The sequence below is a fragment of the Sceloporus occidentalis genome, unplaced genomic scaffold (genome assembly GCF_023333645.1).
Source record: "Sceloporus occidentalis isolate IW3139 unplaced genomic scaffold, rSceOcc1.0.p SCAF_248, whole genome shotgun sequence".
Classification (NCBI taxonomy): domain Eukaryota; kingdom Metazoa; phylum Chordata; class Lepidosauria; order Squamata; family Phrynosomatidae; genus Sceloporus; species Sceloporus occidentalis.
In genome coordinates, this window is record NW_028317228.1 from 517,313 (window position 1) to 543,044 (window position 25,732).

The following is a 25,732-nucleotide window of genomic DNA, read 5'->3' on the forward strand; positions in this document are numbered from 1 at the left end:
ACTCGATTATGACCTCGCCACAGACACCAAGCAAATGGTAAGATCTTAGCAGTGTTCCTTTTATGGGATCCCTTCGCTAGGACTGACCAAGTGTAATGCCCCAACTCCCACCCCAGACATGGCATACCTATATTATCTGTTGGCTTTCTTCAGAGAGCTGGAATATTGCCTCTTATTCTGGTACTCTACTTTAGGTCATTTGAAAAAGATACTACTTACATCTGCACAGACCTCCACAGTATAAATGACTCACAAGGGAGGGCATCTTCTGGACTGTGGGACAGGTAATGTCGGGTGGCCCCATCAGCCCCTTTCCCATAACTTATACCCCCCCCAGTCAGCCCCCCTCCTGCCAGCTGGGAAATTGATAGCTGCAGTGAACTAAGGGGGCCAATTGACTACTGTGTGATCAGCCTATAGTGAAGTTGCTGTCCTGCATATGTGCTGCCTTTGGCCCTTGCCATACTATGCCACTGGACTCTGTATTGTTTTTCATAGAACAGAAGACTTCAGGATTCCAACTCTTTTAAAATTAAAAACGGGAATCACTGTTCCTTTAATGCAGAGTAAATGATCCAATGTGCTGTGAATATTAATGTACTGTTATTTTTGCTTATTTTTATACTATACATAGACTGATCCGCTTAATGTATTCTAATACTATTAACACCAGTCTCCCTTTTTCTCATTCCAACATTACTATCATTCAGATCATTATTTGGCTTGATTGATCAACAATGTAAGTTTTGCCTGCAAAGCAAATCCAAAAGTGACTGGACTGCATCCAACACAGACAAAAGCTATTATTCCTACCAGGAAGCACCATCTTTGTGAATTTCATTGAAAACCACAAACTATTTCTTTATGATTGCACAGATGGAAAGGGATGCATAAATAGGAGGAACATAAAAATAGAATTAGTACAACTTGGGTACCTGAATGGCAGCAAATATCATTCTTGTTCTCTTTTTAAACTCTAGAAATTAACTAGGGACAAAGTAAAAAAAAAAGCTGCAGTGGCCTTGGATTGCTTAGGTCCCGTTTTTATGCTACCCCTTATTCTTATCATATTCTTAGTAAATAAGGAGGCACTCTTAGCCCGCCCTGCATCCCTGGTAATTAAAGAGAGTATTGTAACTCCATGTCCCAGGCTGTAAAAGAAGAATAATTCATCAGTACCACTCTTAACAAGCTCAGAGCCCCAAGTGCAGATTTAATAGAGGACGTGACAAACTCAAGCCTTACAAGTTGCCTATAACAAAGCTATACTAGCTACAGACTGATCTCTATGAGAACAAATGGAGAGTTGGAGAATGTGCCAGTACTCAAGGTAACTTTGGCCAAATGTCACCAAATTCATCAGCACAGAAGTAAATTCAGCCATGTGTGGGTCTGAATTGACCACTTGCTGCCACTGCTAAAGCCCTGTGGGCTTGTTGTTCCAGAGGATCATCTGCTTCAGATGTTTAAAGCAAGTGAAGAAATTAATTTATGCAGGTCTTTTTTACAAAAACATTTCGTTTTTGATGAAGCACTTAGTTCGACAGACTGTATTATGTATAAAGAAAGAAATGACAAGGTGTAGGCTGCACAGTGACAACAATCACAGAGGCAATTCAGCTGCTTGACAAGTGCAGTAATTATACAACCCACAATCACTGTCAAACTCTGCTTCAGGAACACACTAAAAAAGCCCCAAAATACTAAGTTTTTGCAACAAAGCAGAAACTTTTCCCCTAATTTCACAAAAGTGGTGTTTTGGAAAGCATTTTAGAAGCTCAATATTTAAGATAGTGTTTAATAATTAGCTCTTTAGAGCACTTTAAAAGAAAGTCAGTTCAGACTTATGTGTACTGTCTACCTAGGATGCTTATCTGGAAGGGAAGTCTACTGTTACCAAGCAAGTACACATAGGAGGGAGCCCCGTAGTCATGGCTCAACAAATACCCAAGTAAGCCAAGGGCCACCACTTGTAGGTGTGAAGGAAAATATAAATCTTCACTCAATATCTCATCCAAAAGTACAGATATGTTTCACAATGTAATTTAATTTTAACTAATAGTATTACCAATACTATATTTTTTTTTTACTGAAGATAGATGTAATCTTGCCAGCAGGGTCCGCTTTACCTAATGTCTTAGTCAGTCAATTCTAGCTTTGTCATACCTTTTAAATGGTATAACTGGGTAACTTCTTGGTGCTATATAAATAATAATAACAACAAATAATAATAATACTAACAATGAATATACTTGAGTGAGACAACAAGCAAAAACTTTTTAATAACAAGCAAAAAAAAAATAATTAAGAATACGGCATTTACAAATGTATTCAATTTTATTAGCAACATAAGGTTTTATACAGATTTAAGAATGTCTTTTATGCAAATATTGGTAGTCTACTTTTTATCAATAAGGCGTAATCTAAAACAGTGTGATAATACTTGATGTTATATTATGTGATCAAGACCAGTTTAAAACACTTTACATAGTTTTGTGTTTCTGTCTCACATGGCTAAACAAACCTTTAAGATCATTTACTTTTTAAAAGGAAAGATTTCAATTTGCTCTGGGGTACAGCCTGATGGCACGTGAAGCATTACAAGGCTAATGAAATTTAGTAATTGGATTCTGACCTGCCAGTCCCCTGAGAAACATAAACTGTGGGAGAGGCTCTGATTGGTGATTTCCTGACAGATTAGAACCTAGAAAAAGACGGCTAATAGTCTTCCTCATCAAGCATTTAATAATTACATGTATTATAAACATTGCAATAAATACCAAAGTTTGAAAAAAATTAAACTATTTTAACCCCTACATTTTTTGGTAACTATACTGAAAGAAACAAACTTACGTCCTAAGAGTCTTCTTGGCATGTTTTTCTGCATGTTATAACGCGTTCATTGTGTCTTAAGGAAGTTAAGCCAGAGTCTACAATAAAACTAGAGCTGATGATGGCAGCTAAACCTTACAGCTGTCTCAGGTCACAGCAGGGAATAATCCTGCAGATGGGTTTGCAGTAATACAGGCTAAGGGACTTGGGCTTTTGATTGGTGTACATGCCAGGTGCTTGCTTGTCCATCTCTCTTGTGCTGCATCAGGTTTTAGTATAAGGCCTAATTCCAGATAACACAGAAACACTGGGGCAGGGTATAGATCCCAAGTACATCCTGTTGGGGCCCAATATTCCCACATGCTTTCACATTACACAAAACCTCAAGCCAGTGATACTACATCAAGTATGTTGGAAGTACCTAAGACATATACTGTATAGCAATTGTCATTAGTGCCAACTTTAAAGGGCTCACAGGTGCACTAAAAACCTTGTGGTCCATGAGAGCTGCCCTTAACCTGCACTACAGGTACCACAGAGGTCTGCATAATGCCTGTTACTGATGTTGATGCTGGACAACTCTTGTTGGCATTACTGTGTTTCCATGCGTACTATATGCAACATGCCACCACACTGTAAACAAAAGGAGTGTCAGCTAGGGTGACTTCAGGAGTTATTTTCTATTAGGACAAGTTACATAAAATATAAATATTTTATATAAATATAACTTAATTCTTCAATACATGTTCAATATGGTATAACATGTATGTTTCTATGTGTTTTTTCAGTTGATAGCTGATGTCTGATGATTTAATTAATCATTTAGTTGTCAGTTTTGTCAAAATATTGAATTGCTAATTACATTATTTATACTGCTACGATTATTTCAAACCAGCACTTCTACAACACCTTACAGCTTGGTATGATATACATATATATATATATATATATATATATATATATATATAAACAGAGCATTATTATGTCCATAAGTACCCAATAAACTAATCTAACACATCAATACTCAGAATATGTTAAACTGACCACTGATGGAACCCTAAAATCTAAAAAGTAGTTTTCAGTATGAGGCAAAAATATGAAAAAGGGGGCATCTTAAAAGTGTGTTCACAAGCCTTGTAAGCTCGAAGGAACATTTTATTAACTAGAACTTTATGCTTTGATTATAGAAAGGATATTTTATTTTTTAATGATTACAGTTCATATGTTGGATTACCACACCACGTGTAATTGTTAGGTATCTGGACTATGCATGTTTGTTGCAGCCAATTGTTAGTATTTTTGCACAATCACAAAAAATGATTAAAAAAAACTGGGGACCTAGCTTGAGCACAAACCTGCTTCAAATAACGCCTTTGTGTGATGCGCCATGCATATATTTTCAGCATCTAAAAATTAGAATTAATTATATTGACGGAACTCAGGGAAAAAATCCTTTGGCAGCAGGTTCTTGTATTTAGAATTGCAGGTGGTGTGTATTACATGGTAATTGAACTATTACTTTAATTGTATTCTTGCCAAAAGGGGGCAAATTCCTACTCTAATTGAAACAGTTTCTAATTAAGTGTGCTCTTTTGTTGCAAAAGGCTAAAAACACTCTTTCTATTTTCAATGTGATACACTTAGTTGATTCTATGAAGTATATTTTTTATACTATTCAGGGAAACATAATCTTTCAAAGTATTTATTGATGTAAGTAATACCAATTTTTTTAAACTAATTTTATAGTAAAATGTGTGGTAATCCCACTGATTTCTGTTCTATTTTCTGATTTATAAGGCTTTTTTATGCACTTAAATATACAGCAATCACAATGTTGATGGAAGCCACACTGAATCTTTATTTGCTCTTTTATCTTTAAAGTCTTCCTTAGAGGTTATATAGTATACCTCTGCTGCAGTATTTTACATTTAGTACCTTCCTGCAGGAAAACTGTCTCGTGCATCTGCCTAGAGACTGTGTGCATCTACTTATAATGCTTTCTTTCCACATAGATGGGTTCATTGACTTTACCCAAAGGCACTCAACACGCTGATATAATCTTGGATTGTAAAACAGGCTTAGTGCTTACATCAACAAAAGAGGCAGGAAAGGCTATAGGAGCCTGTGTACAGGGCTGGATTAACCCCTTTCAGGACCAACGCCTCTCCAGTGACCCGTAGAGTCCCTGTAGTGACTCAGAGAAGCATTGGGATCAGGAGAGTTTCCTGGTATGATTATATCCTGCAGAAACACTCGGATAATGCAGCCACATCCGTGGAGAAAGAGAGGTGCAGAATCTCTTTCTCTGTGAATCCATCTGCAATATTATGGCTTCTTGGAGTACTTCCACAAAAAGGATGGAGCCACAGCAGCCACCACAGGGACAGCCTCTTCCCCTTTTGCGTAAAAACACTAAGATGCCAGGTTAATGGCGCTAATACAAAGGAGAAGCCAATGAAGAAAGAAGACAGAAGACTAAGAATAAGCAAGAGAAGAAGCAGAGCTGCGGAAAAGGAGAGAGTGTGTGCGAGAGAGTTAATGGGAGTGCAGGAGAGTTTGAGATAGCATGATATATATATATATATTTTAGGGGGTGAGAAGGGATTTTTAAAAATTTCTCTAGGGAATAATATAGCAGAAGATTTTTTCACTTTTATTATACATTTTTTCAACTTTATTCATTTTTACACTGCTCTCAATGTACAATATATGGATATCCACTACTACATTACCAGTAGAGTTCCACAGTAATCATGGGGTTCGCCTTAAGGGTTCCCCTGTACAGAAATTAGCTGGATCCTATCGGGAACCCTATGATTGATATTTGCAGCTCTGTGACAAGCAAGTCCTTGCTACATAAAAGGGATCTCTGGTGAAGACAGTAATGACATCACTAGTGGGAAATGCCTGAACTTTAGTTTTGGCATATAAATCCTCTTTGGATGTTATAGAGCTTAGTTAGGGTGCCATTAAATTCAATTGACTGCTCAGGGCCACAAATTTGGACAGCCTGATATTTCCTGCTGGTGCAAAAAGGCCATGACGTAGGAGATATGTCATTGGTCATTGGAGACATATCATTTACATCCACAGTCCTTAAAGGCTTAATCAAAAAGCAGATGAAGCTATTGTGCAAGAGCCCCTGGGTGGTAGGGTAGGTACTCATCCTCTATTATACTTACTTGACTGTTTAGCCCAAACTTCTCCACTGCTCTCATGAACTGTGCTGCTGTGTTCTCTCAATTAATATGAAGGACTATAAGACAATAACAGAGAAGAGCCGACTCTACAGCCAGTATCTATATTACCTGATTAACCCGGTGAAGAGCCAGCTCCACTCTTCCAGTGCCCATCAGCACCCAGACAGGGAACTTGCCTATAATCAGAGTATGCTTTGGCTGTTCATCCTCCCTCTTCTTCCCTTTGTTCACTGTCCTCTCTTTCTTTTCCCTTCATGAACTAGTGTGTCCAGTCTCCAGGTGCACAAGTACTTGTATACTGTAAGGGATGGCAGCCCCCTGGTTAGAAGGAAGTGTCTTTAAGTGGCTGATAGCAACTCTAGGTCATTTTAGAGGAGCTTACGTGTCTATTTTTTTCCACTCAACATGAACATGGTGTGACTTCATGAAGGAATGTAAAAAATCTACAATAAAATGTTTCTGTTTTATTTTTCATTAATGTTTTTTTTTTGTCGAAGTGAAAAACAGATGGATCCAAAAAAGGGCTCTTTGTATGTATGCAAGTGCTACAGGGCCCCAGCCTCCTTAATCTGGCCTTGCTTTATACTTTTTCCTACAAATACTACACACAGTGTTATCCATTTTTTTAGACAATATTTATGGAACGGAATACTATGCTATTTTAATATTTGTTTTATCTGAACATTATTTTAAGTGTATGTAACTGTTTCATGATACATGCAATGTATTCATTCAACATTAGAATTATATATGGTGTTGATCTCAAAACCTTCATTCCATCTCTACTAGTGCCTTCAATGGCTGTCCGTGGTAATTAAAATCAAATGATGGCACTGAAATGCAGTGTCTAACCAAGGCTACATATCATTGGATTCTCCCCAGGTAATTTGCTATTAAAATCCTGAGCACCTGTGCATCTCTTTCTGCCAAAACCGTGGTCACGCCTCATATGGAAAGAAAACATCATCTAAGAAAGCTGGAATATGCATACAACTCTCAACCATTGCAAAGCACTAGGTTAAAAGTGTGTTTAAATACATAGTCCTACTCATTACAAGCATACCACCCCTTTAGGACTGGGGCTTTTTTTATTTCCTAAGAACAAGAGGTGTTTTTTTTTTCCATTTTCACCATACGTTTGTGAAACCATGATTCCTCTTCCTTCCATATTTGATGAACAAATTATACATGATTTTGTTTAGGACAAGTAGGACCTTCTTTAAAATCATAGAAATACATAAAACATAATAACTATTGGTGATACAGCTGACCAATTTGTGTTCTATAACATTCTCTGATTGCATTAATATCCCACATACATATTCTTTATATGTTCAATGTTCAACATATTACCCTATATTATACATTTACTAATACTACTGGTTTAAAGGGGTTTGGGAGTAGTGATATTTATTTATTACAAAAAAATAGTTTTTTTTAAGATCACACTTCTAATCATGCTTAGCAAGTATATTTATGAGTGATGGAAGTTGTGGTCCACAAAAACATGTATCACAGTTGCGGACATGTGAATTTACTGGTGAGATTTTATTTTTAGAAGGATTATATGGTTAAACCTCTTCTTATATATTTCTATCCTTCCCTTTTTATCAATGTCTACCCTGCAATATTGTGTGTACCGTGCCTAGGTGGGCTGCGTGTGCAATCTAAATAACAATCAGAAAGTCACAGAAGAAACCGCTAGTATTGAAATTGAATGATCTTTCCATTTCATTTTATAATATGTTTATTTAGTGATTTATTTCTCTGCACCTGTGTAGCTGTTAAACATTCACAAGTCATTCCTATCTCCCCATTGCAGCTGACAAAGCATTTTCTCCAATGAATTTATATGCATCCATTCCTACGTGTCTATAACCAACAATTTCCAAAATGGAATAAAAAAGACATCAGAACTCTAGCAACAAGTTTAATAATGCAATGTTTACAATATCTCACTATACTCTTTGCACCTGTCTGGGCTAACATCAATGTGGAAAAGCTCTACAGATAGGAATAGACCTGCAGGAGTACTTCATGGCCAAATGGAAATATGCTTAGTACAGTGGACTAATTATAGGCTGCATCTATGGTTGTAAAAGCTATAACTGGGGGGAAATATACTATGTTGCAATAACAATCTGAAAGCAAAAGTATGTGGTCATATTGTTTGTGTATGTGGTCATATTGTTTCTTTTTTTAATTTGCTCACCTAGATTAAGAACTTAATTTACAAAAAGAGTTTGTGATTAATATTGCCCTGGTTGATGGAGATGATAATTAGAGTAAATATGACAAACGTTTTTTGCTATTCTATTTGTACATGTGTGTTAACAAATGTTTTTACTTAGTTTCTTGGAGGGGTTAAGGTGATAAAAAGTTAATGTTCAATAAAAGGGTAGTCTACATGTACCATCAGCATACCTGGGAACTTAGCAGGGCTGGCTGTCTAGGTATGTGTGTCTGGGTGTGTTAGTGTGTGTTTTGGGGTATATAAGTGTGTCAGGGTTATGTTAGTGTGTAAACATGTGTCTTTGGGTACATTTGTGTGTGTGTGTGTGTGTGTGTGAGGGTATGCTAGAGTATTTGGGTATTTTAGTGTGTGAACATGTGTCTTTGGGTATGTTAGTCTGTGCGTGTCAGGACTCGGGTGATCAGGTCGGGTAGGAGCCCATGCGCAGGGGATACTTGGGGTTCAGTATGTAACCCACAGTGCATGATTATGCAAACAAAGACACCACAAACAGAAATCCAGGTAATGCAGTGTATTTCATGTATATAACAGGACCAGCAAATAAGGGTAATATAGTCTAAGCAAGTAACCAGACGTATGGCAAAATAAAATACAGGTAATAAGTCTTTTGGCAGGGAGCCCGCTTGGAAGGGCGCGACAGACAGAGAGCCCGCTTGGAAGGGCGCGACAGACAGAGAGCCCGCTTGGAAGGGCGCGACAGACAGAGAGCCCACTTGGAAGGGCACGACAGACAGAGAGCCCGCTTGGAAGGGTACGACAGACAGAGAGCCCGCTTGGAAGGGCACGAAAGGCACACAGCCCGCTTGGAAGGGTACAAAAGGCACACAGCCCGCTTGGAAGGGTACAAAAGGCACACAGCCCGCTTGTAAGGACACAAAGCAGGGAGTCCACTTGTAAGGACACAAAGCAGGGAATCCACTTGATCAGGACACAAAGCAGGGAACCAGGAACAGTACAGGTGCAGAGCCACAGCAGGAAGGTCCATAGACTTCAATACAAAGGCCCTGAGCAAAGGGCAGGGCAGGTTCATAAAGGCCCAGCTGGATGTATGGACTAGGGCTCAACCCAGGTAACAAGGCACACCTGAGTTCTGAGTGCTCCGGAGGGCGGCCACTAGTGGTCGCAGATGTAAACGCCACAGGTATAAAAAAAGCCATGGTTCAGGCAGTGAAAAATTGGTTCCTGTGCGTGTCTTTAAGTATGTTAGTATGGGCATCCTTATGGGAGTATTTTAGCGTGTGTGTCTGGGTATGTTAGGGAAAGTGTGTTTGGCAATTTTAGTGTGTTTGTCTGGGTATGTTAGTATGTTAGTATGTGAACATGTGTCTTTGGGTATGTTAGCATGTGCACCTAGGTATGTTAGGGAAAGTGTATGTGTCTTGGTATGTTAGTGAAAGTGTGTTTGTCATATGTTATTATGTGAAAAAGGGGCTCTTGGGTACGCTAGTATGAGCATCTGAGTTAGCGTTTGTTAGTGTGTGCATCTGGGTATGTTATGGAAAGTGTGTGTGTATGTTAGTGTGTTGGGGGGTATTTTAGTGTGTGAACCTGTGTCTTTGGTTAGTGTGTGTGTGGGTATGTTAGTGAATGTGTGTGTGTCTGGGTATGTTAGTGTGTGAACATGTGTCCCTTAAGTATGTTAGTGTGAGTGCCTGGGTATACTAGTGTGTATGTGGGTATTTTAGTGTGTGAGCATATGTTTTTGAGTATGTCAGTATGTCTGGTTGGGTTAGTTTGAGTATTTGGGTATGTTTGTGTGGGTGTCTGTATGTGCACATGTGTGTTAGTGCTGAGTGTCTGTGTGCGCGCGTGTCTGGATGTGTGTGCTACTGCAAGTGTCTGGATGTGTGTGTTAGTGTGAGTACCTCTCTCGAGGTCAGACCCTGGATCCACCCCTGAATGGGCAGAACCTGGGTGGAGAGCGATTAGAACTAAGCCACTGCTTCCTGTCCAGGAATTAAGGACATTAACCCCGAACTCCAGGAGAGCAGCATTTTATCAGGATACTCCAAGTAAAACCTTGTAAATTCCCAGCTCCGGCCATCAGCATATGATATTAATGTTAATGCAGGAAGGACTCCATATTCTTTCCAGATGTTCTTGTAGTTTGAAGACAATGCCAGAAGAAAAAACTGGTTCTCGTTCCCAATGGTCTGGTAGCATAGTGAGCCAATAATACTAATGAAATACCACCCAGGGGGATTTTTTTCCAAGGTGGCTATTTAAGTCCTCTTCCCCTGTCTCTTTATACATAGAAACATAAAAACATTCAATTCAATGACAGATAAGAACCATCTGGTCTGCCCATCAGGGCTGGATTAATGGTGGAGCACATGGAGTGATTGCTCCAGGGCCCTACCGTTGTGAGCGGCACTGCAGCAGTTGCTCCAAGGTATTGCTGGCCTAGGGGAGTAACCCAGCATCCACACAGGACATATTTTAAGCAATGGATCCTTGTCCTCATGCTGTGCATACTCTGAAAAGAGCCTCTAACTTTATGTCAGCAATTGGGGAGTTAACATAGATGATAGCAGTGTTATTGAAAAGAGTTCTGTGCACTGATAAATATGTAGAGGAATGATGGATGAAGCAAATAGTGTACACAGTGATAAATGGAAGAAGATAACTTTAGGTAATAAGAAAAATACAGTGCAAGCTTCCAGACAGAGCAATAGATGAGAGTGACTTGTTCATTTCTGTGGAATACTGTTCATACTTCTATTCCAACAAAGGAATGTACTACATATTCCATGAAGGCAGCTCCTCAGCAATAATCAGAATTAAAAGCTTCCACTACTGAACTGAATTACCATGTATCCTCTAGCAATTTAGTGCCACTGTTGACAAAATGTATCATGGGCACCTTGTTTGTATCATCACTCTCATTATATAAGAGTGATGACCCAAAATGTTTTCTAAATAATTTTAAGACCCAAGAGCAACAGGCATGTTGTGCTCTGTCCTGATCAGAGAATAATGCCTACACCCTTAGAAAGAAGATATAGGTAGTAAACCAGGCTGACCAATGAATTGCTGTTATAAAGGGTCATCATAATGCAATACAACACAATAAGTAGGGTTTTAGTATTAGATTCACCAGTTTCTTTTGTTTGGTCAAGGGGGACAGACTTCTCTCAGTAATATGACTTTTCTCTTTGCGCAGATATGTATTCCTGCTGAGATAATGATTAGGGGAAGCTGGAGAATCTATTTCACTGAATAGAATTGGCTTTTATGTACAATTTTCATTGTAATCTGTCTTTGATGGAAAAAAGAAGAACCCAGAACAATATGTTTCAAGTATTTCTTTCCCATGTGTAAGACTATATAGCCATTAAATCAGTCAATGTGAAATTAAATTCAAGCAATGGATATATTCTTCTGCTAAACAAGAGAGACAAGAGGAACAAAAAAAATGATATGCTTCACCTAAAACCTCACAGAGCACTGGACTGAATTATGACATTATCCATTTCCATAAATTACTGTCAGTAAGATCTTCTATTGTTTATTTGCTGTATATATGCATTGTCGTTTGATATATCTGTCAAAAACTGGGAACTATGTATCAGGAGAAAAACTGAGCAGGTAGATCAGCTCTGACAGATTATTTCCCCCAAAGACTAAAATAGTCAAGTCTGTATAAATTGAACAAAAGAAACTATTGGAATAGGTTTACAAATGTAAAATATATTTTATATGTAGGGCCTTGGTATTTTGCTTTAATACCTTTTTGTAATTACTTGGCAGGAAAACTATCTTCTCAACTCGCATTGAACTGCTGGGCCTTACCTGGCCATCTACACTGGGGTTATTGGATACTTGGTTTTTACTTTTAAATTGGGCATTTGTTAAAGTTGGAATTAATGGAATATTGTTTTATTTTAATTTTGTTGTTTTGGAAAGGGTGGAGTCCTGCTCGGGCACCAAGAGTTTGAGTGTTGCCAAACAAGAAGATTGTTTCATTTGTTCCAAGGGGTCGCACGAATTGACAATTTTACAAACTTTGCAGATTGTGTCAATTTGTATGAATCTATGAAAACTAGGCCAGACCCCTTACGAAATGGCTGAAAACTAACCAAAAAGGCATAGACTTTTCGGCTCTTTTACTTGCACTATCTCATACTGTCTGAATGTCTCTCTATGGCAATATGTCGGCGCTTCCAGTGATGCCCTCTCCCTCTGATTGGAGGATTGGGAGAGAGGATGTCAATGGAAGCTCCACCATTTTGCCCTAAGATAACCTTTTGTGAACATCCACCAAAATAGCAGAGATTCTGTCGATGTCCGCTTCCCTTATTAAGGGTTGGGGTAGATGACGCCATCGGAGGTGCCACCATTTTGCCCTAAGATAACCCTGTGTGAACTTCAGCCAAAAAATGAGCTTCCAGTGATATACTCTCCCTTTGATTGGAGGATCGGGGAGAGAAGGTCACTGGAAGCTCCACCATATTGCTCTTGGATAACCTAGTGTGAACTTTAGCCAAATGCTGGAGCTTCTGGTGACGTCCTCTCCCCAGAGCTCCAATCAGGGGTGAGGACGTCACCAGAAGCGCCAACATTTTGCAGTAATTCAGTGGCAGGTTATGTCCGGGGAGATGCGTTAGAAGAAAGAAGAGACAAAAGTGAAGCTAGACGAGAGGCAAAAGGAGAACAAGATGTAGAACAGGAAGATGTAAGAGCTGCGGGACACAGAAGCAGAAGTCAGCAGAGAAGGTAGAGAGACATTCAGAGAGAGAGCATGAGAGATAGTGTGAGTCTAAGAGAGTAAATGTGGGCATGTGAATGTGGACAACAAATTTCCTTGCTGAAAATGAATAGACCAGAAAGAAACCAAAAAGTTTCAGGACAGATTAAGGATATTTTTTTGTCTTTTTTCTAGATGTGTACAAAAGATAATAAAAAGTTGAATGTGATGAACTTCCACTTCCACCAATTTTGTATAACAATGCCTGCTTTGCATCTAATATACATATCTGGGAACTTCTCGGCTCCGACTACCCGGAGCCTTCCCTTGCGGGACGCAGCCAGGACTGCACACTGACGTCAGCGGGCGCTCCAGCTAACGTTGGTGGGTTGTCCTGCTGACGTTGGTGGGCGGTCCTGCTGCCATCGGTCGGCGGTCCCGCTGACGTCAAGGGAGTTCCCGCTGGCGTCGGCGGCGTTCATACTGACGTCGGGGGAGTTCCGGCTTACGTCGGTGGGAGTTCCCGTTGATGGCAGCGGGAAACACCCCCATTTAAAGGAAAAAATGGGACAGGGAGCGGGGCGTATCAAGACCCCGCTGCCGCGACCCGCAGGATTCGGGTCTTGACCCGGCGAACCGGAGGAGCAGCGCTCACCCGGCAATCTCCGGGTCAAACCCGGAGTTCCCAGGTATGCTTATATAATTCTAGAGGGCAGTGCTATAGCTGTTGTGGAATCATAACATCCATAATGCTGATTAAACTTCCTGTTAGTTTTCACTGCATTAGACAATAGAAATTCTGAATAATCTTAGCAACACTCACACAACACATACTTCAGTATTTGGTTTTTTTTTTTTTGTTTTCTTTGGCATGTATTACGGTATATAGAAAACCACCTTTGTTAATACAGTTATAGCTCTGGTCTGTTGAAATATTTTATCTAAGTGAGCTTTCTAGTCTGTGGAAATAACTCATTTATATTCAGTATTAAGTTATTTTGCAACTGCATCACTAGAAGACCAATTTCTAGCTAATTTATTCTATGGAATTATCCACTTAGAGTGAACCACACTGATCTTTATAATACCCTCCCTGTGCTTACTTGGGGCCATAATTATTATTCATTACGAGCAAAAAAGATATTGCGAGAAATGTAGCTGTTGGTTTGTTTACGTATAATCCACTACCAAAAGGAGGATATGATAAGCCTCTGTTGCAGCATGTACCTGCCTGTCTGCGGTTGGTTTATGGAACAAAAGCTAAGCTGACACATCTGACCTCCAGGGAAAGAGAGGAAGCTGATCTGACAAGAGACACTTGCTTGTCAGCAATGGAGCACTGGTGTAATCTTTTTTTTCTAGTGCCTACTTCTGCTCGAGTGGAAACTCGCATAGATGTCTGGTGAATATAAATTGCTTACCCAAACAGAGAGTAATGTACCATCTACAAAAGAAATTAATGTTCTGTCCTTGACCAAATCTAGTTTGGAACAAAGACACTTAACATCTTTGTGGTTTCATGAAGAACAGATATTATAGAAAATTGTATGGGTATACTTAAAAAAACAAGAAATATATATATATATTCTTTATTCTGACCCTGTTAATGATGTATACTATATGGACAAAAGTATTGGGACACCTGACCATTAAACCAACAGGGACATTGCATTCTAATTACATAGACATTAATATGTAGTTGGTCCTCTTTTTGCAGCTATAATGGATTCTACTCTTCTGGGAAGGCTTTCCACAAGATTTTGGAGTGTTTCTGTGGGAATATTTGCCAATTCAAGTACACCATTTGTGAGGTCAGGCACTGATGTTGGACAAGAAGGCCTGGCTTGAAATCTCCATTTCAGTTCATCGCAGAGGGGTTCAACAAGCTTGAGGTCAGGGCTCTGTGCTGGCCAGTCAAATTCTTCCACACCAAATTTATTCAACTACGTCTTTATAGACCTTGGCTTTGTGCACCACTATATGGACAAAAGTATTAGGACACACCTCTTAGTTATTGAAATCAGGGCTTGGGCTAGGCTTTTTTTAGTGAAGGAAAATCTTAATTCTTCAGCATTCCAAGACATTTTGGACAATGCTATCTTTCCAACTTTTTGGGAGCAGTTTAGGGAAGACCGTTTTCTATTCCAGCATGACTATGCTCCAGTGCACAAAGCAAGGTCCATGCAGACCAGAAGAGCAGACCAGATGGACTAAATGGTCATCTGCTGTCAAATTCTGATTCCAAAGTTGGCTGGAAACTGGTAACCAGCTATTATTTTTTTTCGATCGAGAGAGAACACACAGTTCCATTGGATTCAAGACCACACTTTTGTGTCCCATGCCCTTTACATCCACAGGGACCGTGCTGCATTGGACCTGGACCTTTCTCTGTATAGCTAAAAACTTACAGTTATATGTACAACTATGCCTGCAGGATACTCTGGCTAATTAACATGTAACACAGCGAAGTATGACATTTGCATGGTTAGGTCAGAAGGGACAATGTGCAGCTGTTGTTGGAAGATACATTGGCTGATGAATGTAGAGGCTATTGATACAATTACATGGATTTACTTTCTAGTCATAATGATGGTGGTTGGATCATTATATAATGGTTATATTATGTAGGAAGGAACCCTCTGATTAGGGATATACGGTATGTATTAAGTGGACTTATATTGTGATTTTACTTTCAGTTATTTGTGGAATGTGTGTCATATTTTGTGTCTTAGCCTACTATATATTTGTATCAACCTGTGGGTTATTTCGTTTTTTTTGGTGTGGATTGTTTGGGTTCATTTATTCCCTTACGAAAAATTACTGCAGTTTTTCTGAAGTAATACTGCTGTTTTTTGGACATGAAAAAACTGCAATACTGCACTTTTACTGCAGTATTACTGCACATTTACTGCAGTTGTACTGCATTTGTACTTCACTGTACTGCAGTTTTACTGCACATTTACTGCACTTTTTTTTTATATTGCAAACCTACAGTTGTACTTCAATGTACTGCAGCTTTATTGCATTTGTACTTCCGTACAAAAATAACTGCAGTACAACTGCAGTACAGTGAAGTACAAATGCAGTACAACTGCAGTAAATGTGCAGTAATACTGCAGTAAAAGTGCAGTATTGCAGTTTTTTCATGTCCAAAAAACAGCAGTATTACTTCAGAAAAACTGCAGTAATTTTTTCGTAAGGGTTGACTAATGGTACCTAGTTACCAGTATATCCAGGGGAGAGTTAGCAATGGGGCATATGTTTCATGCCCCTGGTGGCTAGGGGACCCCACTTGCTCTTGTGTTATTTCTGGAGAAGCCTACACTGTACAGAAGGAATACAGTACTTGTGAGGTAATGCGAGAAGTCAGATAGGGCCAACTTGGTGCAAGGGGCAGCAGTGCCTCTCTTGCAGCAGGGGTATTATGGTTGTATGAACAGTAAGGGCATAATTATTTTCCTATTTTCTGACATGTGAGAGGATGTACCAGTAAGAAGCTACTTTAGTGGTCATATGTTACATTCAGTAAGAAGGAAAGGTCCTTGGCTGTCTGCTTTGAAGGGAAAGGAAAGGCTTAGAGTTATGGTGCCAGGATTACGCAGCCTGGAATCTGCAGCTTCAGGAACAGATACTCTGCAGGTAGGAGCTTGGAATGTATGCAGGTGTGTATATGTATTAAAATGGGGTATCTGTTCAACACAGATAAATGTAAGGTTATGCACATGGGGAAGAAAAATCCAGGCTGGGAATATGTATTAAATGGGAAAACACTGGGGACGACTGACATGGAAAAGGACTTAGGAGTTTTAGTTAACAGTAAATTTACCTGTAGCGACCAGTGTCAGGCAGCTGCTGCTAAGGCAAATACAATCATGGGGTGCATCAAAAGGGGCATAGATGCCCACGACAAGGAAATAATTCTACCACTGTACAAGTCACTAGTCAGACCACACATGGAATACTGTGTACAGTACTGGGCACCAGTGTACAAGAAAGATATAGTGGAGCTGGAGAGGGTTCAAAGACGGGCAACCAGAGTAATAAGGGGAATGGGAGGACTACAATACCCAGAAAGATTATCAGAATTAGGGTTATTTAGTTTGGAAAAAAGACGGCTTAGGGGGGATTTAATAACTATGTATAAATATATAAGGGGACAGTACAGAGATCACTCCCAGGACCTATTTATACCCAGGACTGTATCTATAACAAGGGGACATCCTCTACGGTTGGAGGAAAGAAGGTTTCTACACCAGCACAGACGGGGGTTCTTTACAGTAAGAGCGGTGAGATTATGGAACTCTCTGCCAGAGGAAGTGGTGATGGTAAACTCAATAAAAGAGTTCAAAAGGAGCCTGGACGTGTTTCTTGAAAGCAATAATATTACAAGTTATGGATATTAGATTAATAGGGACAGAACGTTGATCCAGGGATTTATTCTGATTGCCATATTTGGAGTCGGGAAGGAATTTTCCCCCTGGTATGGGGCAATTGGCATCTGCTTCATAAGGGTTTTTTTGCCTTCCTCTGGTATCAACACAGTAGGGACACAATATGTATATAGGTTGAACTTGATGGACTTTGGTCTTTTTTCAACCTTATGAACTATGTTACTATGCGCTATTGCCTTCTAAGCATAACTGTGTGTATGTACGCATGTGCATTATTTAGGGGCCTGGAGAAAGACCACGTGTCTTTCGAATATAACTGTGCCCTGTTGCTGGAAAGAGCATTTAGGAAGCAAGCGTTGCTCAGCCGATGTTGCTAAAATGCAACAATATGTTATTTCTTGGTAAATCTTTTTATTTTGAAAAAGCAAATATAATTTGTGTGGGTACAAAAAAATAAACAGTCTTGTCACAAAAGGGTTAAATATGATTCCTGGGAAAGCCACTGTCTGGGGCTTTCCAGTTCTAGGCTGAATCGTGTTCTAACTGCCTATGGGTGAATAGACGTACCAGAATTGTAATGCACTGTATGTGTATTATGGTTTATGGCATATGTTTGTGTTATTATTATATCAGATTGTCTACTGGTGAGCCTATCCGTTGTGTTTATATTTTTGGCCTGGATCTGCCATTACCATCCAGATCTTAAGTTCCCTGAGAGAACATATACTTCCCAAGACCTATGCAAGTGACGATGCTCGGCGGACTGTCATGACAGAGACAGCAACTGGCAACAAAACAAGTGGGTTTTCTGACTGAAGAGCATCAACTTTACCTATACTTAACCCCTTCAGTCCCCTATGGCCGTACCGGTATGTCCTGTTCTTCTTGCCCTTCTTTATATAAAAAGCATTTTTCACTTTATTTAACCCAGATATAAAAATTGCAAAATATTGAAACAAAATATCTCTTTGTCTGGATTCTCAGTATATACCACTTTTGACTCTGAACCAATAAAATACTCATTATTATAGTATACAGAATTGATGGTATTAACGCTATTAAATCTATAAAAGGAAATTGATTAAAAATAGAAAAGATCTTAGGAAGATTTCATTCTTGTATGTACTATGTGTATAAGGTCCTTGTATTACCACATTCATTAACTGCATTTCACTTTGCGATAAAGGAAGATGAATGTGGCTAATATATGTTGACAGTGAGTAAAGAATTAATATAGCCTTGATTCAATTTTACACATGAAACAGATTATACAATATAAGTGTTTAATGCGAATTTCTGCCTTTATATTCTATAAGTGTGAAGTGATATAAAAATGTTGCATTTAATTAATTAGCTGTAAAGAATTGGAGGAGCCATATGATATTTTAATGCACTGAGAAAATTATTAAACATTCCAGTATATAAACTGCATTATGAAAAACACTGGTAAAACACCAAAATCTGTGTGTACTACCTTTTTAAGTATGGGTTTCCATTAGAATTTGTGCCATGAAATGTTTGAACTATACATTTGCCCATACCTGTTTGAGGTATTTGTGAATCTGCCCAATGGTTTACGCCCTTTCCCGTTTTTTGTGCATTTAGTCATCTTGAGATTTTATGAGAATCATTTTCTCTGTAAGAAACCTTCCCACATCAGACATTCTATGTTTGACTAATCAGCACTCTAAACACCTTCGGTGGGATCAATTTGTTTCTCCTGACACCCGTTAATGTTATGATATTATGTACATGTTTTATTGAAATATATTACACCGGTTTTTATTCCTTGTGTATCTATAGTTAGTGTGTATAAACCATAACCATACATGTGCAAATATTGCCATGACTCACAGAAATGTCCCCCAAAGGTATTTCAAAAAAATAAGTTTTTAAAAAAGTTTTTTTTTTAATAACATATAACGCTCAGATATTTTGACACAGTTCTGAATCATGTTTTCATGTTACATGAATCTGTACTGCCTTTCTCTGCCTAGTTTCCTAACTTTAGATATTTAGCTGCAGCAACAAACTCAGTTATTATGCAAGAATACAAAACATAATATTTATAAATATTATAGCAACACAATTTTCTCATCTGCACCTGGAGCAAAGTGAAGATGCAGTCTCGTAAAATCACTTCCTCTTGCTTCAAGTTGGTCTTTGCTTTAAAACCTTTTCTTCTTCAAGCCAAATAATGAACATATTGCTATCCCTGTGTATGCTGTTAGTCTAATTGTATTTCTTTGTGCTGCTACAGTACACATAAGTAGATTAGGTCTGCAAACATCACTAATGGATCCTTGAAAATTCCTTGCTACCTTAGACTCTGAGATCAATCTTTTTTTTTTTTTAAAGGCTAATATAACTAAATTAGAAATTAGTCTGACTATATGTATCAAACCACAATCCATCACACTCCGAAGAGATAATGAGGGTAGAGACGTAAAAAGCAGAGCTCCCTTCTCCATCTATACTAGTATGTCTTTTATGTGTTCATGTTATTGTTGATAGTAATCTTATTGTTAAATTTGTATTTTCCCCTTAATGCTATAGTGCTACAGATTCTGCGTGTGCTTTGTAAATAAAATGTAAAAATATTGATATTACAATTTTTCAAATGTAAAAGTATACCTAGGTATTATTGCAAAGCTAATGAGGCTGGGGACTCAAGTAGCAACATATTTATCTTATATATGACATCATATCTGGCCCTCCGTGTCCTTAGTGCTTTGTAATGCACCCTATTGAGGCGCTACATAACCTTCATAGTGTAAATGGGCCCGTTGGGGAGATCAGAGATCTCTCTTGTATATGGGTCATTAAGCAGTGGCACAGCAGAGGAGCAGATCGCCCTCTGCTGTGCCAGATGGCCTAAGCTAGAATACGTTGCTGGATCCCAGATGATTCGGTAATGTGTCGCTGCAAGAAGATCAGAGTAATTAACAGGGCCGGACTGGCCCACCGGGATACCGGGAAATTTCCCGGTGGGCCGGAAGGTCCGTGGGCTGGGCGGCCGGCAGACTTACCATGAAGACAGCCGCTGAGCGGCTGCAAATGGCAATGAACGCCTCCCTCGGTGCCAGGGGCGGGCTGGGCAGGGGGGCAATTGCCCCCCAGGCTTCCCGAAATCTAATCAAAGCGACCGCTGGGTGCTGATGCGGCCGGCCGGCATCAGCACCCAGCAGCCTTGTGCGATGGCCGTCTAGTGATGGGAGCAGTGTGAGGGGTGAAAGCTCCGCCCCCTCGCACTGACCTTTCACCCCTCACGCTGCTCCCATCACTATGCGGCCATCAGATTGCTGGGAATGTAATCTGAACGGCCGGTGCGTGCTGATGCCGCCGGCCGGCTCTGCTTTAATACTTTTTTTTTACTTTATATGGCAAGCCGACCCAGCTTACCATATAATTAAAAAAAAGTGTTAAAGTAGCTCCGGCCGGCGGCATCAGCACGCACCGGCCGTTTAGATTACTTTCCCAGCAGTCTGATGGCTGCATAGTGATGGGAGCAGCGTGAGGTGGAAGCTCCGCCCCCTCGCACTCAGACTGCTGCAGCACCGGATGTCAGGTCAGTGGCATCCTGTCAGCATAGAGGAGAACAGTGTGCAGCTACCAGGAAGTCAAGACAAGTAGAAGGTGAGTAAAATAATGTATTTTTTGTACTGTATAATGTTTTTTGTATTTGTTAAAAACAAAAAAAATCGGCATGTGTGTGTATGTAAGTGTGTCCCCCTATATGCCACTCTGCCTCCAGAAATGCCTTATACCCCCCCTATATGCCACTCTGTCCCATGATATGCCTTTTAACCCCCTATATGCCAGAGTTGCATATAGGGGTATAAGGCATTTCTGGATGCAGAGTGACATATAGGGGGTCAAAAGGCATATCTGGAGGCAGAGTGGGATAAAGGGGGTTAAAAGGTATATCATGGGGCAGAGGAGCATATAGGAGGGTATAAAGCATATCGGGGAGGCAGAGTGGCATATAGGGGGCATAAGGCTTTTCTGTAGGCAGAGTGCCCCATGATATGCCTTTTAACCCCCTTCATGCCACTCTGCCTCCAGAAATGCCTTATACCCCCTATATGCCACTCTGTCCCATGATATGCCTTTTAACCCCCTATATGGCAGAGTGGCATATAGGGGGTTAGAAGGCATATCATGGGACAGAGTGGCATATATTATTTTTTATTTAATATGGCAAGCTGGATCGGCTTGCCATATAAAGTAAACAAAAATGTCCCATGATATGCCTTTTAACCTCCTATATGGCAGAGTGGCATATAGGGGGTTAGAAGGCATATCATGGGACAGAGTGGCATATAGGAGGGTTGAGGCATATAAGGGAGGCAGAGTGGCATATAGGGGGTATAAGGCTTTTCTGGAGGCAGAGTGCCCCATGATATGCCTTTTAACCCCCTTTATGCAACTCTGCCTCCAGAAATGCCTTATACCCCCCTATATGCCACTCTGTCCCATGATATGCCTTTTAACCCCCTATATGCCAGAGTGGCATATAGGGGTATAAGGCATTTTTGGATGCAGAGTGACATATAGGGGGTCAACGGCATATCTGGAGGCAGAGTGGCATAAAGGGAGTTAAAAGGGATGTCATGGGGCAGAGGGGCATATAGGAGGGTATAACGCATATTGGGGAGGCAGAGTGGCATATAGGGGGCATAAGGCTTTTCTGTAGGCAGAGTGCCCCATGATATGCCTTTTAACCGTCTTTATGCCACTCTGCCTCCAGAAATGCCTTATACCCCCCTATATGCCACTCTGTCCCATGATATGCCTTTTAACCCCCTATATGGCAGAGTGGCATATAGGGGGTTAGAAGGCATATCATGGGACAGAGTGGCATATAGGGGTATAAGGCATTTCTGGATGCAGAGTGAGGGTATAAAGAGAGGGTATAAAGCATATCAGGGAGGCAGAGTGGCATATAGTGGGGCATAAGGCTTTTCTGGAGGCAGAGTGCCCCATGATATGCCTTTTAACCCCCTATATGGCAGAGTGGCATATAGGGGGTTAGAAGGCATATCATGGGACAGAGTGGCATATAGGGGGTATAAGGCATTTCTGGAGGCAGAGTGGCATATAGGGGGTTAGAAGGCATATCAGGGGGGCAGAGTGGCAAGCCTGGGGGCAGAGGTGCATAACTCGGGGGTAGGTTGTCAAATGAAAGGAAATAAAAACCAAATATGTCTCAATCATAGCTTTTATTAAATATGGAAAAAAATAGTCTACATGAATTAATAAAGAAATAAAAGTTTCTTACCAGAATATCGTGAAGAATAATGTGATCAGTGTTTTGTTCCACTAAATAAAATGGAACTCTTTCATCTAACAATGTTCGCAGTAGTAAATGTTTTGATCCTATTATGTGTAATGTATTTAATTTATTAGGGCCTTTTAACACTTTTGCTTTCTGGCATTTTAATACAAATAATGAGATAAAAAGAATTGCACATAGTGTGACTCGGGTATGTATAAGGGGTGCGTGTGGGTATAATAGCTTCACCGTGAGATAAACTATATGGGGCTGGTCTCCAAATTTTTCCAGGGCTGCTTTTCAGTCCCAGTCCGGCCCTGGTAATTAATGCTGGTTAACACATAGACTTAGTTTGTCAGGAAAGAGAGGAGCATGTGTCAGAGCTTAGGTTATGCACCCCCCCAATCCTGACACAAGACTTGTGTTTCTACAGGGTGAGTTGGCTTGCTTTGTCCATGGGCTCCATGAGCAGGTCCAAGGTGATATTCTACAGCTAGTGTACTTGATTTCCAGGACACTTGGTCCTAAAGTTGATAGAACAGAGAACATGTGGCTATAAATAACGTGGGTGCACAAGATAGAAAATTGGAGTAGGAATGAACTGATTCTTAATTATAGCTTTAAGCCTTTAGGCTGAAATGGTTCAAAGTATGATAATGATTCCAGTCCTTTAAAAGTGTTTCCCAAAGCATAATGCTGGAGAACTACCGACTTTGATGGTCAAACAGAGGCAAACCATTGCATAGTAGAGCCCTATTCACAAGCTTACAATGTGTAGGAGGCACATATGAATGTAATAATCTAAATTTGAAAAGCTATTAAACATATTTTTTTGAATTATTAAATTGTACACAAACAATAATGTATTATAGTAAACACTGAGTGAGCATATTCATTGAAATTAAAATAATTACAATTTTTATTGTCTTAAACAAACATTAATAGTTCTAGACGTGATTTAACTGGTATAAAGTCAAAAACAAATTTCATTAGAATAATTAATTATCCTGTGAGAACAAATCTCCAGCTTAGTAATGGGTTCTACAATAAGACAGCTGGAATTTACAGCTTCATATTTCTTTTTCTTACAAAGTCATGCATGGTTTTCTTGGTAGACTTACACAAAAAAAAAACCCAGACCATATGATGCAACAAACTGAGACAAAATGTTTAAAAGGCCAGCATAAAATGAGTGCATAAAAATCTCTTATCTCTTTGAACCTTTTGACCATGAAAATGTTTTGTAAACCAATAGAAAAATTAAAAAACATGTGGAATTTTTGTAACTTCAATTCCTGTGTTTTTTAAATTTTAATCATACAGTATATCTACTCAATGGTAAAAACATATGATGTTGGGTATTCTTAGAAGCTGAAGGTGGCTAAACACATTTCTGGGGCTTCTGGTTGTGGGATCATATATCTTGAGCATATATATATATATATATATATATATATATATATATATATATATATATATATATATATATATATATATAGGACTGTAAGCTCGTTTGAGCAGGGCCCTCCTCACCTGTTGTCTGTGTAAGTCAATTTGTTATGTTACATACTACTTGTTATGTCCTTTCTACCCATTGTACAGTGCTACGGCATTTGATGGCGCTACATAAAATAAATAATAATAATATTGAGTAACATTGTGCTTTCAATGGTGTCAATAGATGTGGTGATTTTGTTGTTCATTTCCAAATGTCCATGCTCTGCTGCTTATCTTTAAGTCACCACTGTCTGGGGCTTTATTACTGAATGGAGCCTATGAATGGAGAATACACGTGTAACATATGGAGAACAACCTTATAAGAATTCAGCCAACTTGCTCCCTTGAAATTGGCTGTTGCTTAACAAGATCAGGTGGCTTGTTAATGACCTTTTAAGAGGAAACAATCAGGGGATAGAGGTGTATCCCACTGAAGAGCTGATTGCCTTGAGTACTTCAGAAGGCATGTTTCTTTTCTACTTAAATTTGTGCTAAAATAAAGTGTTTATTTTGCATGCAAACCCTAAATAAATGTTGGTTTTAAAACACATCTGTTAAAATTTTCAGAAGTCTCCAACATGCAACAACAGAAGACTCAATGCAAGTACAATATGTTAATAATGTAACATAAATTAGACTTACCAAGCCATCCTGAGCCTGAATTAGGAATGCACATATCTGTCTCTGCACTAGGCAGCACAAATCCAACCACAAATACTTCTACTCCATCAGCCATTAATGCCATTCCAAGGACAAAGAAGAGAGTCCATTGAAAACGGCCATGTCCACATTCTTGAATTATTAGCTCATACTGTTGAGCCAGTTCTTCTTCATCTGCTTTCCTTTCACTTTCTAACTCACGTTGATCTTTATATTCATCAGAGATAGGCTGGCCCAAAGCCACCAAGCCATCTTTAGCTTGACTCATGCCTGGTATTCCTTGGTATTCTCCTTCATACATCTCATCATCTTCATCATGTCCTTCTGTTGCTTCACTAGACCCTTCATCATCATTACCTTCTTCATTATAGTTTCCATGTGCATATGGCTCTTCATTGGGGTACTGGTTGTTGGATCTGTAAGTATACCCATCATGATCTACTTCTACTACTCGGCTTGAACTTTTTGATGTATGTCTCTTTGCTTCCTTGGCTATATCTTTAGCACCTCTTACTAGTGAAGTCCTGTCTCTGTAGGAGTTTTCCATTGTTTACAATTTCCAAATACTAGTCACTATCGATCTGTTCTGGAATTGGCTCAGTGCTTTTGTTGTGCAGCGTATAAGATAACAATTCTTAAGAACACATCTGCAAGGCAAAAAAAGAAAAAAAAAGCTTATTAAGCACAACCAGTTAAGAATGGGCAATGTTTCCACAATGCTAACCAATTAATTTGTATAGTTTAGTAAGTACAAAGAACGCTCCACTTATGGATTTTAAGAGTTCTCTCTATTTGATCCATTAGTTTGTGGTTAATCAATTAAGTCTTAAATATACAGTATAGATGACATTAAACCTTAATAATAATCAAACAATTATTTAGTCAGGAGCTGTACCTTAATTTAAAATTTTGTGGCCTGTTTATTGCTAGGAAAGA

The 25,732-nt window shown here is 39.4% G+C and overlaps 1 protein-coding gene across 1 annotated transcript in view; it reads right to left on the minus strand.

Annotated features, from left to right (window-relative positions):
- Window positions 1-25,343, minus strand: part of LOC149276081 (synaptic vesicle glycoprotein 2C-like) — a 77,187-nt gene extending 51,844 nt beyond the window's left edge. The window contains exon 1 of the mRNA XM_089503921.1: window positions 24,779-25,343. Coding sequence (XP_089360047.1) covers window positions 24,779-25,343 — 565 coding nt within the window. The remainder of the gene's footprint in view (window positions 1-24,778) is intronic.
- Between the last annotated feature and the right edge of the window lie 389 nt (window positions 25,344-25,732).